This window comes from Vipera ursinii (assembly GCF_947247035.1).
Source record: "Vipera ursinii genome assembly, chromosome: Z".
NCBI classification, from domain to species: domain Eukaryota; kingdom Metazoa; phylum Chordata; class Lepidosauria; order Squamata; family Viperidae; genus Vipera; species Vipera ursinii.
This window is the reverse complement of record NC_139517.1, coordinates 69,361,479-69,378,568: the sequence shown is the minus strand read 5'-3', so window position 1 is coordinate 69,378,568 and position 17,090 is coordinate 69,361,479. Positions and strand designations below refer to the sequence as shown.

The 17,090-nt window shown below is 35.2% G+C and overlaps 1 protein-coding gene across 2 annotated transcripts in view; it reads right to left on the bottom strand.

Moving 5' to 3' along the window:
- ELMO1 (engulfment and cell motility 1) overlaps nt 1-17,090 on the bottom strand; it is a 320,050-nt gene that overhangs the window by 168,418 nt on the left and 134,542 nt on the right. The window contains exons 5-6 of one of the 2 annotated variants that reach the window (XM_083378295.1): nt 5,130-5,229; nt 3,848-3,999 (exon numbers count right to left, since the gene is read on the bottom strand). The exons of the other annotated variant lie outside the window; for it this stretch is intronic. Coding sequence (XP_083234421.1) covers nt 3,848-3,999; nt 5,130-5,229 — 252 coding nt within the window. The remainder of the gene's footprint in view (nt 1-3,847; nt 4,000-5,129; nt 5,230-17,090) is intronic. 2 annotated transcript variants of the gene reach the window in all.

The following is a 17,090-nucleotide window of genomic DNA, read 5'->3' as shown; positions in this document are numbered from 1 at the left end:
ATGACTGATGACAGCTAGAAACTCTTTTTTATAAGATGGGGATGAATGACTGTTTTCTTTTTTAAACACTATGTAACTACTAGAAGTTTTCAATTATCAAATTTTATACTTATTTTTTTTTATTATTATTTTTTTTTATTGAAAAGTTTTACAGTACAATTTTCCTTTAACAACCCCCATCCCCCTCCACCCTCCCCTCCCTACCTCCCCCCTCCCTCTTGCCTCCCCCCTTACCTCCCCCCTTCCCCCCTCCCTCTTCCCTCCCCTACCTCCCCCCCACCCCCCTCCCCCCCCCGGACTTCCCAGAGCTAAATACAAGGTATATATATATAAACGCAATCATAAGCAACCATATACTAACAACCATAAATTCTAAAATCCATCACTCTCTAACTTATATAAGAACAAACAAAACTTAACATTATTAAATATATATAAAAAAGAAAATAAGAAAAGAAAAGAAAAAACACGAAAGAAGACTTATTCGAATGCTAGATAAAACTTCTTAACCCTATACTTATTCTGGATAAACTCAATCCACTTTCTCCATTCCATAATATAACGTTCTTGCGAATGATCTTTCAAATAAGCCGATATCTTCGCCATCTCTGCCAGGTCGGAAACCTTTAAAGTCCATTCTTCTATGGTCGGCAGGTCCTCTTTCTTCCAATATTGTCCTATCAAAAGTCTTGCTACCGTAACTAAATTCAGCATCAACTTAGAGTCCACCACTGTAGCATCAACAATTATTCCCAACAAAAAAAATTGCGGACAAAACTTTATCCTCCTTTTAAAAATCTTCTGTATATTCCACCAGATTTTAATCCAAAAGGCCTTAACCTTTTTACATGTCCACCATATGTGAAAATATGTTGCATCTTCAACCCCGCACCTCCAACACTTAGGCTGATAATTCGGGTACATACTTGCAAGCTTTTTAGGATCTAATAATAATTTTATACTTATTACAACTGAAAACCTGAATAGAAATTTAAAAGATCTGAATGTTTCTAGATGTTTCTTCTTAGAAAATTCAAAAGCTGTTTTTTAAGACCTACCAAGAAAAAATGTAAAAAGGGCTAAACATTTTCTTTTTCAATAAATAGGTGTAACACATCGGAGGTGGCTGATGGAGTAGAGAACACCCAACCTCCTCCCTGTGCACACTTTGCTTCTTCCCTCTCCATCCTTAGTTTGATTTCAATTTAATTTTTAAATTTAACACATTTAATGATTTATACTGCATTTTATTCAATGTCCATAAACTGCCTACAATGGCCCTTGGTGAGATAGATGGCATACAAGTTAAATAAACAAACAAACAAACAAACAAATAGTTCTGCCTACTCCTAGAAACATGCATGAAAAGATCTTATGATCAATTTATGTCATAATTTCATTTAATTTTTAAATTAAGTCTCTTACAGCATGGTTTCTGCACCCAGTCTCAGCTATGTGTTTTGTATATATGGACTACCTGCCTGAGTTTCATTGTCAGAGGATCCTCAGCCATTCATACCATAATTATGGATATTGAAAAAAATCTAACTTTAACATGATTTCTATTAGCTTTCTACAATAATTCTTGGTATGAGTTAGACTTTTATCTCTCAGCCCCTTTATCATCTCTATTTTCTTCAGTACATATATTCCTCAGTGTTTATTCTTTAAGTCCTGAAGGGGGGGCAGCATAATTTTGGATAAGAGTACTTGGTGGCAGCAGCATCTGAATATCTGTTCTTATCACGATTTCAATATACTTAAGCATTTTAAAGCATATGATGTGAGACAATTTTAATTTTTTATTGCAGATTGATAATCTGATCATCACCATCATCTAATAATTGTAATGAAATTACAAGCTGTTTTTAAAGTAATAAAATTCTGATTTTCCCACTACATCCTAATAATTTTATATAAAACTCTAAAATAAATTTTAAATCAAAAGATTCAGAGAGGGAATAATATAGCCTTGATTAGGGGTGTCCAACCTTGGCCACTTTAAGATTTGTGGATTTTAATTCCTGCATTTCCCCAGCCAGCCATGTTTGCTGGGGATTTCTGGTAGTTGAAGTCCACAAGTCTTAAAGTAGCTGAGGTAAAAAACCTGATTATATCAGACCTGAGCATTAACTCTGATTTCTAATAGATTTAAAACTATTTATTTACATTTTTAATTCCTCTCTTTTAAAAACTGAGTTTGCTGTACAAACAGTAAGAATGCTGAATATATAGAAACAAATAAAGTTATAATTAGAAGCCAGCATGGGTTTCTTAAAAAAAATCAAGCCAAACCAAACTTATTTCATTCTTTGACAAAGTGTTTAAATTAGCAGACCAGGGAAATGCAGTGGACATAGTATACATAGACTTCAGTAAGACATTCAACAAAACAGACTGCAACCTACTTCTTGGTAAGCTAGAAAAATGTGAGATATACAGCATCACCATCAGATGAATTTGTAACTGGTTGACAAATGTACTCAATGAGTAGTCCTTAATGGTACTACATCCACATGGAAGGAAGTAAGCAGAGGGGTACCACAAGGTTCTGTCTTAGGCTCAGCTCTCTTCAATAGCTTCATAAATGACTGAGATAAGGGAACAGAAGGGGAATTCATCAAATTTGCAGATGACACTATGCTGGCAGGAATAACCAACACTCCAGAAGACAAGCTCAGGATCCAAAAAGATCTTGTCAGAGTTGAACAATGGGCACTATCCAACAACATGAAATTTAATGTGGAGAAAAGCAAGGTTTTACACCTGGGCAGGAAAAACCCAAAGGTACAAGTACAGATAAGGCGAAACCCTGGCTCAAAAACAGTAACTGTGAAAAGGACCTTGGAGTACTAGTGAATGATTAGTTAAACATGAGCCAACAGGGTGCACCAGCAGCCAAAAAAGCTAATACAATCCTTGGTTGTATAAACAGAATCACAGAATCAAAATCAGGTAAAATATTACTACTGCTTTATAAATCCTTAGTAAGACCACACCTAGAATATTGCATACAGTTGTGATCACTGCATTACAAAAAAGATATTGAGACTTTAGAAAAAGTGCAAAGAAGAGCAATTAAAATGATTAAAGATGTGGACACAAAAACATATGAAGAACAGTTGCAGGAATTGGCTATAGCTAGTTTAGAGAAAAGAAGGACTAGGGATGACATAATGGCAGTATTTCGGTATTTGAGAGGCTGCCACAAAGAAGAGGTGGTCATTTTTCCAAAGCACCAGAAGGCAAGACAAGAAACAATGGATGGAAACTAATCAAAGAGAAAAGCAACCTGGAATTAAGGAGAAACTTCCTAACAGTGAGAACAATTAACTAGTGGAACAACTTGCTGTCAGCAGTTGTGGGTGGTTCATCACTGAAGGTTTTTAAGAAAAGTTTAGACAGCCACCTGTCTGAAAGGATATAGGGTCTCCAGCTGAACAGGAGGTTGGACTAGAAAACCTCCAAGATCCCTTCCACCTTTGTTCTGATTGAATTTAATAAAGTGTATGGAGACACCAGCAGGAGGAATGTCTAAGGCAGAAAACTGATATAAATTAGACTTTTCCTCCCATCAACCACCTGATCTTTTTTCATCAGCTTTTAATTCTTCATGTTAAAAATAAAACATAACACTTTACACCTTAACTGCTAATACTTTACACCTTAACTGCTAATCCTTTATTTAAAAATCAAGGGACAGCTACATCTTTATTAAACTTTGATCCTGGAAGAATTTAAAAACAATTTATATGTTTTTATACTAGTACCCATACTTGTTTCTAATCTGAAGTTATTTCCAGTCTAAAGCAAGAAGGAAATTAAAACAAAACCACAGAAAACTTACCCTTGTAGGTGTGGAATTAATTGCCCAATTGTTATTTCTTGTGCCACTTTCTGATACAGATCATGACCATTCAGTACCATTGATTCTAGAATGGCTAATGATCTTTGTAGTATAGCAATATCATTTTGAAACTTGCTCACATAACTTGCAATCTATGAATAAATCACAATTTTCTGTAAATCCAGAGTGAAAGTAAATTCTCCAACACAATCAATAGAATTTGAACATAATATTAATGTTATAGTTATCCAACTGTGATAGCAGATTACTCATGTTTGCAGGCACAACTCATGAAGATTCCAAGGGGAGGAGTATCTACTATTCCTCTGCAACTGCCATCCTCACAACTTTTCTCCTCCAGTTTTCCAGATAGGAAATAGTCAGGTGTGCTGCAATAACTCTGCAGGAATACTCAGAGTTAACACACTGTAAGATAACTATGATAATTGCTTGCATGGGCATCTTAGTTGTCATGAAACAGCTACTATAATAGAATTTGAAAAGGGCACTGGGTAGGGAAACAATCTCATCATAGTCTGTTTTTCAAAGTAGTTGCTTCATTTTACTTAAGGGAGAACTCCTGTGAAGATAACCTCAAATTGTGAGGGAAATCTACCTATGACAAAATTTTTAGTTGGGCACCCATGAACATATTATCTATGTCAACCCTAGATTAATGCTATATCAAGTATATACTTTCCATGGTTACATTCCAGATTTTACTGTTTCCACTGTTTCTTCAAACACATATGAAGAAAAAGTTTCCTTTCAGTGCAGTGCAGTTCCAATATCATTCAGAATTTGTTTAGCTTGTGAAGTTAGGTTCATAACTTCAGTTTCATAAACATTCAATGAATAACATACTGTAGATACAGGATTTGTGCACAAATCATGTAGGTCCTGAATGTAAGTCCAAACGTGGCTGCAAACTTATAGTTATAGCAGTACTATTAATCAAACTAGTTTTTAATATCTATAAACTGTAACCAAGTAGAAATCATATATTGGTTTGCTTCATACATCATACTAGGTTGTAAGAGTCTGTTTGGTTTCGGTTTAACATGCTGCATGAATCTGGTTACAGTATTAAATGTAATAAATCATAGCATTACATGCTGTATGAATCAAACTAATGATTCATATATTAGATGATGATTAAGCAAGCTACAATTTAACACATTGTGTATGTGCCATCCATTCTTTACTTTATACGTGAATGAGATAAACAGAAATATATCTATCCCCATACCAATCTGGATATCAGTAATAAACATAAACTTACCTTTTTTATGAAAGCCACAGAGAAAGTATCCCAAGATACAATTCCATGATCCATCAGCTCAACAAATGCTGTCAATGTATATGATAACATATCTCCAAAGCTGAAAGACACATAAGCCATTCTAGTAATGGAGAGGCCACAAGAGAAATAAGAAGCTTTGGGGCAAGGAACAACAAAGCAAGACTATCCAGAAGAGTAGAAGCAGAATAAAATGAAGGATGTGGAGCAAAGAAGCATTAAAATATTGTTATATGGAAAACAACATTCTACTAATAGGAAGAAAATACAAAAAAGGCTATATACACATTTATTCTTCTACATTAAAAGACCTATATAAGGTAGAAATGAAACAAAAGTTTTGGTAAAGCTGTATATATTTGGGCAACCAGCATCCATTCCTGAAATAAATCAGAGGTCTATCCCTTATCTCATATGAATTCATCTACCTTCCAGCCTTATTTATGAATAAATCTTAAATCAAGACTAGACTTCAGCATTAACTTTTAACTATTTTTAAAATTACTTTTAAACTATGGTTCTAAATAATACATAATAAAATAAAATGCCTAATTATAGTACTCAGTATACTCAGTACTCATTGTTAATTGGTTCTGGGAAGTATTATAAATACCAGAACCAATGAAAATTTACCAGAAAAATTTCCCATTAAGAATAATGTAGTGAATGACAAGGCAGGAGACATTGACAGGTTTTAGCTTGTGCTCTTAGTACCAAATAAATGAGCACTGGGATAAAATTTTCATATCAAAATGAATGGAGTACAAAATTCAATGAGTTTCAAAGCAATTGAGTACCAAGATAACACTGTGTTGTAAAAATTCTTAATACTTAGTTGGCAGAAAACAGGTGGAAACTCATGTGAGAGAAAAGAGAGCACAAATGAGCTCTCAATTATAATTAAGTGACAACCCAAACTTTAATTGCAGATTATGTCCTGCTATATTGGTTTGAGCACCACCAATTATTTCTAGTGCGAATAGTTAAGAGGACTAAATTAACTCAGATTATTAACTTAAAAACATTATTTAGCAAGTCTAGTCTAAATTTGGACACAGGTCTGCATTAATAGAATTCTGTTGTACAAACTGCTTTCTCTCCTGTCCTGCTCTTCAAAAACTAATCAGCCACTGCCAAAAGAAAAAGTAATTCTGATCAATGAAAAAAAATCCATGTACTATCTGTATAGTAATTTATGTCATATTATTTATTCGAAATGCTAAAATTTCATCTGATGAGTAATTTCAGTTTTTTAACAACTAGAGTTATTGTGTTTATTACCAGACACTGAAATCTTTCAAAATGCGCAACAGTGCTATTTTTCATGTGCAATAGCACTCAGGGTACTTTTCAAACTGTATAATAGCTCTCTCTTTCCTGGCTCATATAAATATATCATTAAATCAAAATTGAGCAGATCATAGTTTGCTATAAAACTACAAAAGAACAGGAAGGGAATCAGTAATTTAGATACAGCAAAACTATGAGTTGGTATTACCTGAGAGAGATACCTTCATATGCATTCAAGTACAAAAGTTACACATAGGCCAGGCCACAGATGTGTAAGAGGGTTGTTATTTTGAATATCTAATATTTTTCACATTCTTTAGAAGAAATGTAATATGGAAACAAAAAGGAACAGGAATGAAGATGATGATCTTTCTTGCAGTCCAAATAATGAATGGAAGCTGTTAGAATAATCATGAGGATGGTTATTTTTACACTCATTGCTCTGGCTTACAATTAATATCAAAGAACAATAAAAAGAGATTGCTTTTACTTATAAAGCTGTTTATGACTTAACTAATTACTTTCAAGATGATATCCTTTAAGAATTGGCTTGTCTCGTCTTTTGTTTGGAGTTTTTGCATTGTAAACTTTGTAGGTGGGGTGAGGAGAAAAGATAATATTTTCTGATGTGGTTCTGCCCCTTACTGCTATTCCATATTATAAACCCTCCAGCAGTCTTCTTGCAGTTAGGCAGTATATAAAATTTCTAAGTAAGTAAATGAGTAAGTAAACTGCTTCATTACACAAGCCCCTTCACCACGACAAGGCAGTAATCCATGAAGGGTTGTCATTACAAGATGGACAGGTCATAGCAGAGAGTTCTGACAAAATGTGATCCACTGGAGAAGGAAATGGCAACCCACTCCAGTATCTTTGTCATGAAATCCCCATGGACAGTACCAAAAGGCAAAAGATATGACACTGGAAGATGAGCCCCACAGGTCGGAAGGCATCCAATATGCTACTGGAGAGAGCAGAGGGCTAGTATTAGTAGCACCAGAAAGAATAAAGCGTCTGGGCCAAAGCCGAAAGGATGCTCAGCTGTGGATGTATCTGGTGGTGAAAGGAAAGTCCGATGCTGTAAAGAACTATTCTCCATAGGAACCTGGAATGTAAGATCCGTGAATCAAGGGAAGCTGGACGTGGTCAAACAAAAGATGACAAGACTGAACATCGACATCTTAGGAATCAGCGAGCTAAAATGGACAGGAATGGGTGAATTTAATGCAGATAACCATCAGGTATACTACTGTGGGCAAGAATCCCTCAGAAGAAATGGAGTAGCCTTCATAGTCAATAAAAGAGTAGGAAAAGCAATACTGGGATACAATCCCCAAAATGACAGAATGATCTCAGTTCGAATCCAAGGCAAACAATTCAATATCACAATAGTCCAAATCTATGCTTCAACCACTAGTGTTGAAGAGGATGAAATTGACTGGTTCTGTGAAGCCCTACAGCACCTTATAGAATTAACACCAAAAACCAATGTCCTTATCATCATGGGGGATTGTAATGCTAAAGTAGGAAGCCAAAAGATAACTGGAATAACAGGCAAGTTTGGCCTTGGAGTACAAAATGAAGCAGGGCACAGGCTGATAGAATTTTGTCAAGAGAATACAATGGTCATAGCAAACACTCTTTTCCAACAACCCAAGAGACGGCTCTACACATGGACATCACCAGATAGTCAACACAGAAATCAGATTGACTATGTGCTCTGCAGCTAAAGATGGAGAAGTTCTACACAGTCAGTAAAAACAAGACCAGGAGCTGACTGTGGCTAAGACCATGAGCTTCTCGTTGCAAAATTTAGGCTTAAACTGAAGAAAGTAGGGAAAAGAACTAGGTCACTCAGGTATGAACTAAATCATATCCCTGATGAATATACAGTAGAGGTGACAAATAGGTTTAAGGAATTAGATAAGATAGACAGAGTGCCTAAAGAACTATGGACAGAGGTTCGCAACATTGTGCAAGAGGTAGCAACTAAAACCCAAAGAAACGCAAGAAAGCAAAATGGTTGTCCAAGAAAGCTTTGCAAATAGATGAGGAAAGGAGAGAAGTGAAAGGCAAGGGAGAAAAAGAAAGATACGCCCAATTGAATGCAGAATTCCAGAGAATAGCTAAAAGAGACAAGAATGCCTTCTTCAATGAACAGTACAAAGAAATAGAAGAAAACAATAGAATAGGGAGGACCAGAGATCTCTTCAAGAAAATCGGAGAGATGAAAGGAAAGTTTCATGCAAAGATGGGCATGATAAAGGAACAAAATGGCAGGGACCTAACAGAGGCTGAAGAGATTAACAAGAGGTGACAAAATTATACAGAAGAACTATACAAGAATGAGCTTAACATCCCTGATAACCACAATGAGGTAGTTACTGACCTCGAGCCAGACATCCTAGAATGTGAAGTGAAGTGGGCCTTAGGAAAGCTGAACAACAACAAAGCTAGTGGAGGTGACAGTATTCCAACTGAGCTATTCAAAATCTTAAAAGATGATGCAGTAAAAGTGCTACACTCAATTTGTCAGCAAATTTGGAAAACTCAACAGTGGCCACAGGATTGGAAAAGATCAGTTTACATTCCAATTCCAAAGAAAGGCAGTGCCAATGAATGTTCAAACTATTGCGCCATTACACTCATTTCACATGCTAGTAAAGTTATGCTTAAAATCCTACAAACTAGACTCCAGCAGTATGTGGATCAAGAATTACCAGAAGTACAGACAGGATTTCGAAGAGGCAAAGGAACTAGAGATCAAATTGCCAACATATGCTGGATCATGGAGAAAGCTAGGGAGTTCCAGAAAAACATCTACATACTTCTGCTTCATTGACTATGCTAAAGCCTTTGATTGTGTGGATCACAACAAATTGTGGCAAGTTCTTAAAGAGATGGGAGTACCAGACCATCTCATTTGTCTCTTGAGAAACCTATATGTGGGTCAAGAAGCAACAGTGACGACATGGAACCACTGATTGGTTCAAAATTGGGAAAGGAGTCCGGCAAGGCTGTATACTGTCACTCTGCCTATTTAACTTATATGCAGAGCACCTCATGAGAAATGCAGGGCTAGATGAATCAAAAGTTGGAATTAAGATTGCCGGGAGAAATATCAACAACCTAAGATATGCAGATGATACCACTCTAATGGCAGAAAGTGAAGAGGAACTAAAGAGCCTCTTGTTGCAAGTGAAGAGGGAGAGTGCAAAAGTTGGGTTGAAACTTAACATTAAGAAAACCAAGATCATGGCATCTGGCCCTCTCAATTCCTGGTAAATAGATGGGGAAGAAATGGAGGTAGTGACAGATTTTATTTTCCTGGTCTCCAAGATCACCACAGATGGGGACTGCAGCCAAGAAATTAAAAGACGCTTGCTCCTAGGGAGGAAAGCCATGGCAAATCTAGACAAATCTAGTCACTGAAGCAGTAGGCGTGAGCCTAAATGGACTCCAGAAGATGGTAGAGGCCAGGAAGGACTGGAGGAACATTGTCCATGGGGTTGCGATGGGTTGGACATGAGTTCGCAGCTAACAACAACAACAAAACTGCTTCAAGAAAGATTGAATCAATTCATAGGAGCAGCAACTAAGATTGCCAGTGATTGTACACCACAGCAAGTCAACAAAACCTATTTTAGTATTACACTTCATGTCAAATATCAGATTTGAAATCTATCAGGCCACTGGAAGATACCCCAAAGAAACTGTGATGTAGGACATATCTTTTCAGGATCATTGCTATGGCAACAGAAAAAGACAGGTGAAAGTAATAGCGACAGCTTGAAACTTTTTCCCAATATTATTTTAGTTCTCTCATATCCAATATAGTTTGGCAATGGCTTAAATAAATCAGAACATTTCAATTTTCTCTCACTAGATGTCATTGTAGTACCAGAAAAAATTGAGGGTCAGTGAAGAAAAAAACATTGTAAACACTGAGGAAAAGAAATATCCCAAGTCACATTTCAAAGAATATGAATTTATTGGTAAACTAAGCTTAGGCAACTTTAGGCATAAGCATTATAAAACACAGTAGGATTTGCTTTTAATGACATGTGTTTAAGATGACATAAATTCAGATTATACAGTATATTTCAATCCCGGTTAGATAAATATGAATTTGGGATATTTTTTCAATATTCAAAATGTTATCAATGCATCAGGAAAAAAATCACAATGTAACAGGAAATAAGATCTTTTTTTTATTTAAAAAGTTTTACAATACATTTTGACTTTAATCCCCCCCTCCCCCACCCCTATCCAACCCTCCCGATCCCTCTCCCCCACTCCCTCCTCCCCCCCCGACTTCCCAGAGCTAAATACAGGGCATAAAATCAAAAAACAAACATAAACACCCCTATGTTATCAACAATAAACTATAAATTCTATCTCTCTCTAGCTCATATAAAATGAATACAAACAATATTAATATTACAAATAAAGTAGAAAAAAGAGGAAAACAGAAAAAGAGCTTTACTCAAAATAAATTTTCTTAATCCCAGTCCTTATTCATATTAATTTCAAAAAAAAGAAAAAAGAAAAAAAAAACAAAAAAAACTTTCACCTGCTATTTGCATTCTCCCACCTTTCTCTAATTTCCAAACAAATTCTCAGTTACACGCCAAAAGCGCCTATCTCTGTTAATCTTAATAATCTCCAACCAAACTAAACTATGATCAAAAATAGTTCTTGCATGTATCACGCCAAATGTCTCGCAGTTCCAAATCATCCTTAAGTTCAAATAAAAGTTCAAATACAAAGAGTATATATAAAAAAAGATTTAGGCAATCTCTAAGACAACTTGTTGTTAATTAGGAGCTTACATACCCATTCTTAGTTCAACACATACTTTAAGTCTATAACCCTAATATACTTTTCTAGCAAGCAATCTTAAATTGTGTAAAATATTAACAAAAAGAAAAGGAAAAAAAACTTTCTTTCTCCTCTATAATAATTTTACTCCATTGACATTCTAATCTAAAAATTAATCAGCAATCTTAACGCCCCAAAACTTTTGGAGCACCTCTGTCATGACCCCCAAAACTTCTTTAGACCGCTCTCCTCCCACATCTTCACTGTAAGCACACTTTGAAGATTCCATAACTTTCTGCTGGTCTTGCTCTTGCTCTCGTCTCGCTCTTCTTAAGGCAGCACGCGTCATCTTCTGGTCTCCTGCAGCAACCGATGAAACTGTGACTTGATCCCCTCCAACACCATTGTCCTCTGTCTGTCTATCTGCAACGTCTTGAAGCTTTCCCCCACCGTATCCTTTTGCAGCTTCCAAAAATGATAGGGGGGTTGCTTTTAACACATTACTATAAAAATCACGTGCCTGAGCCACAGTAACCAAACGATGTCTTTTACCTTCATGCGTCGCCACCAATCCAACTGGAATCTCCCATCTAAACTTAATATCACGTTTCTTAAGTTCCTGTACCAGAAATGCAAAATCTTTCCTTCTCCTTAGGATCTTCGGAGGGATCTCTTTTAAAACCAAAACTTCTTGCTCATCCACTACCAAATTAGTATCATAAGCAGCTTGAATGACTTCATCTCTCATTACTCTCTTTGTAAAATAGACCACCACATCTCTGGGTAACTTCCTCTGCCTTGCAATCCATGAATTTACACGAAAAACTTTGTCCATATTTCCCTCAATTTCAGATGTTGACTGGCCCAGTACCCCTTCCAGAGCCTTAGAAATCAGCTGCTTTAAATCTTCTTTACCATTCTCCTTTAAACCCCTAATTCTAATAGCATACTGCATCTGATTATACTGAACAAGGCTCAATTCTTCGTCCATTTTATCCCTTATATTTTCATTTTCTAATACCTTTGCTTCTAATATAGAGTTCTTTTGACTGAGATCCTCCACTTTTATATCCAGCTGTAGCACACATTCAGCTACGGATTCAACCTTAGACAAGATGTCCACCCTCATTGCTCTCAGCTTCTCTTCCATCTTCTTCTCTAATTTCTCCAATTTCTCCTCCATTTTCTCCTCCAGCTTTTTCAACTTTTCATCCATCATATCAGACATCAATTGTGCATGCTTTCCAAGAGCGTCTTGTAAATCCTTAAGCGTCAATGCCGGGGGAGATGCAGGAAGAAGCAAAGCTTGCAATGAGGTCTCCTGCACCAGGGAAGACCCCGCATTCCGGAGAGCTTTAGAAGTTTTAGCCGCCATGTTCCCCCACTTTCACTTATTACGCACTTTCACTTTGAAGCTATAAAATCCATTGAGCTAGAGAGTAAAAATAAAGAGTCCACTTCACCTTGACCTCCTGTACCGCTCTGCCTGCATCTTGATAATCAAAAGTATTTCCTTTTGGCAGGGGTGGTTGCTAACGCCTGGCTCTGCTCCAATAATCCCAGAGCAGAGGCGCTGCGCAGCTCGGAGCAACCCAGGCTTCGGGGGGGCTCATCCTTCAGCCGCCCAAGCTCTCAGCTCAGGCGGCCCCGGAGAGCTCAACCCCTACCTGGGGCCTCACCCCCTCCTCTTCTCCCGAGGAGGGGGCTTCAAATCCATCTAAACAGCTGATCGGCGCTGTTTACGATGGAAAAACACAGCTGCGGAGCGGGCAGCCCGAAAACGGCTGTCTTTGGCGTCGCGTCGCCACCGGAAGTCGAAATAAGATCTTTTTTATTAGGTAAGGAAGATACAGGCTCACTGTTTCATCGTTAAATTTAGGATTCATTAAATAGCCTTTATCAGGCATATCTAGGTGTTTTGGAAATCAACTGGAATGAACCTCTGATATCCCAGAATTATCACCTTTTAACATCTTTATATAAGTCTCCAAATTTGAGTCTCCAAATTTTTTGTTCAAGTTATATCACCATATTTTCTTCTGAAAGTTGGGATGAATCTCACTTTTGCACAGGAAAGGTGTGCATCCTGAAGTATAAAGATACCCAGCTTGAACTCAGAGCAGCTTTATTACATATATCAAATTGAACAAGGTGTTTATATTATGATTTATATTATGTTTATTATATATGTTTATATTATAATATAATTATAATATTATAATTTTATAATAAACAAGGTGTTTATAATATAATATTATAATATAATATAATATAATATATTATAATATAATATAATATAATAATATAATATAATATAATATAATATAATATAATATAATATAATATAATAATATAATATAATAAATATAATAATATAATATAATATAATATAATATAATATAATATAATATAATATAATAATATAATATAATAAATATAATAATATAATATAATATAATATAATATAATATAATATAATATAATATAATATAATATAATATAATATAATATAATATAATATAATATAATATAATATAATATAATATAATATAGTATAATATAATATAATATAATATAATATAATATAATATAATATAATATAATAAAGACTGCCGGCGGATAACACCCAGGGGGAGGGCCTTCTCTGTGGGTGCACCTGCCCTCTGGAACCAGCTGCCCGTGGAGCTTAGGACTGCCCCCGACCTTCGTTCATTTCGCTGTGACCTGAAGACCTGGCTCTTTGAGCTCTCCGGCCCAGGCTGAGAATTTTTAACTGGGGTTTTTATTTTTTAGGGATGATTTAATCTTTTTTTAAATTGTTTTTAACTTTTGTATTGGTTTGGTTTTAAATGCCCTGTAAACCGCCCTGAGTCCTTCGGGAAAGGGCGGTATATAAATCTAATAAAATAAATAAAATAAATATGCATTTAAATGAAGTAAATTTTGAAGCTTGCTTCTGGACAACTATGCATACTATTCAAGGGCTTAGCAGTTCAAAACTGGTTTTCTGTTGCTTCAGTGTGAGGCCATCTTAGGAATTTTCCTCATGCATCAGAATGAATATATCTGGAAATTTTTAAATATTGAAATTTGTTCATATAATATTATGTTCTATTTTATTGCTTATTAACTTAGCAATAAAGACAACTGATCATAATACAACCTCTTTATTCTATGCACAACATTCCAGCTAACTGGCTGAATAAACTGTCATGTTCAGTTGTAAAAAATATTACACAGTTCCCATAGAATCTAGTTTTTTCTATGAGCAAGTTAAGATTCATTGAATTACTATGTATTCATAGAAATTAGAAAGGTGGGAATAAACCCACTTTTTTGATGATATTTGTTTAAGAAATACGCAAAATGTTCTATGCAAAATCCATTAAAGTCACTGATTTTAAACTTTAAATTAAATATACTATACAGTAGTGGCCAAAATTGTGGAAACATTTTAGGAAAAGTGTATTTTTGAGGTTTGATGGCTAATAACACCACTTTTTTTGGGAGTAGTACCATAAAATTATATATCAATGGAAAGATAGTTTAATCAAGAATGTAATGTAACAAAGTTTGTTCAATTATCTATACTGTATTCTATGAAAAGTTATAGCCAAATAACCACAAAAAGGAAGCACAACTTGCTTAGGTTGTTATCAGGTAGCTTTCCTTCATCTGATTGTAGCCAATGAGCATGAGTGTTTAGTGAGCCAATCAGGTGTCATCTTGTTTTGGCAATGAGCCAATCAGATCACAGTAGGATTCAGTTATTGATGTCATGTATTAAAGCTGAGAGGAGGTCATTTGTCAGTGTGTTATGTAATTACTAACAAGTTGGTTGGGTTTTTTTCCCCTTTTTCATTTAATGAGCTTGTAAAACGTAATAAAATTAAAGTAATGGTGCAAAGTGTTGACTAGTTGCCCAGAAAGCGATGTAAAATAGTATTATTAAGTGAACAAGGCTACAGTTATAAAGAAATTAGGAGAAAAATTGGTGGAAACTTAACCAAAGGTGGCATTTCGATGGTACACTTTTCCCAAAAGGTTTCCACAATTTTGGCCACTACTATATATGTTTAGAATTAACTTCAATTATGTTTCATTTCTATTGCAAAGATCACAAAACCTTTTCCTTCCCAATGCTTTACATAGGTATTGGAGAAAAATGTGTATTTGGTCATTCTTCAAAAATTTATTGTTTATTTGCTAAACAAATGTTTACTTGTTAAAAATGAAAAAAAAGTGACATGATTATTTTGGATTTGATGACTGAAAATGAATAAAAAACTGAAGGTATTTTTGTAATATTTTAGAGGGAGGACAATGAGTTTATTTACACTACTGAAAAGAAGGTAATTATTTTTTATTTCTGTCTGTGCGTGTGTGTGTTTATATATATATATAAAGTTACAGGAACAGCTTTTAACACTGGATTGTTGGAAATATTACTGAAAGAGTAGACTAATCCTTCCCTGTCATCCAGTCACACACACACACCCCATTTCTGTATTTCTGTGTAATATTTTTCCATTTAGGAGTAGATCATCAGAAAGACTAGGCATTTCTATACTAGACTGTCTGGGCTTTAAAGTAATCTTCTACCTGACTAATATCTGAAAACCTATGCCAGTAACTCCAGAAGGAGGGACTAATTGGTGGCATTTCAAAGAGGCTCCACCTAGGTCAGTTTCTCAAGAGTTTCTGTTATTGGACAGAGGCATCTTCAAACAAATAAGCATTATTCTGTAATCAGATATGCATATAATTATTATGTAATTGGGGTTAATTTTATCTTATTGCTTTGTCATCTAGCAATGTAATATTTTGCATTTTGTTAAAGCTCTGTGGCATATTATAGGTGATCCTTGTCTTACACCATAACTAAGCCCAGAATTACAGTCATAAATCATGCTGGTCATTAAGTGGGTCACCACATGACTGTGCTCAGCTTTATTATCTTTTTATGGCAGTCATTAAGAGAATACTTGATCATAAAATGGACATCACAGTTGTTAAGTGAACACTATGGTCATAAGCAAATCCTTTGTCCGCAATGGACATTTTTTCCAGAAAAAGAAGTAAGTTTCAGACAAAAATGTTGTAAATTGCTGTCCCATGATCATGGGACACAGCAAATGGCAATAAATGTGGGCTGGTTGCCAGGCACCCAAAATGAGGGGGCAGCTATGAGAACTCCAAATCTAGGTTATAAGTAGCCCTGGGGAAGTCTGTCATAGCTTTGAATGGTCACTAAGTAACCAGTTGTGACTCAATGCAATTTATTTTGTATTTTATGCATTTTCACTTTGTACCTCAGCAAGGCAATTAAGCAATTCAACAAATAAATAGTTTTTTAAATCAAAAGAGAATGTTCTCTAATATCACTTTTCTGTTGCTTTTTTTTAAAGACATTCATGAATATAAACGTGCAAATGCTAACAAATCTGACAAAAAAATCTTTGTTTAATATATGTGACACAATATATTTTTCATTGAGTGATACCCTAACCACAGATCACAAGAATGTTGGAGTTGCTCCCTAATTATATATGCTTTCTAAGCCCTCAAAATCTAAAATCTAACTGATACTTAATGAACATTAGATTCATCAAGACTAGAATAATAATTATAGAAAAGTATTTTAATCAATATAAACCTTGGCTTTAAGTAAATAATAAAACTGCTATTTTCTACTGCCCTGTGATATGTTCAAAGCTCTTGGAAGCATTAAAACATGCAAGGTTAATTCAGGGTACATCTGTTAGACATCTAATTTGTTTAATGTATATTTATGGTAACTGGAAATAATTGAAAATTCCAATTCTCAGAAAC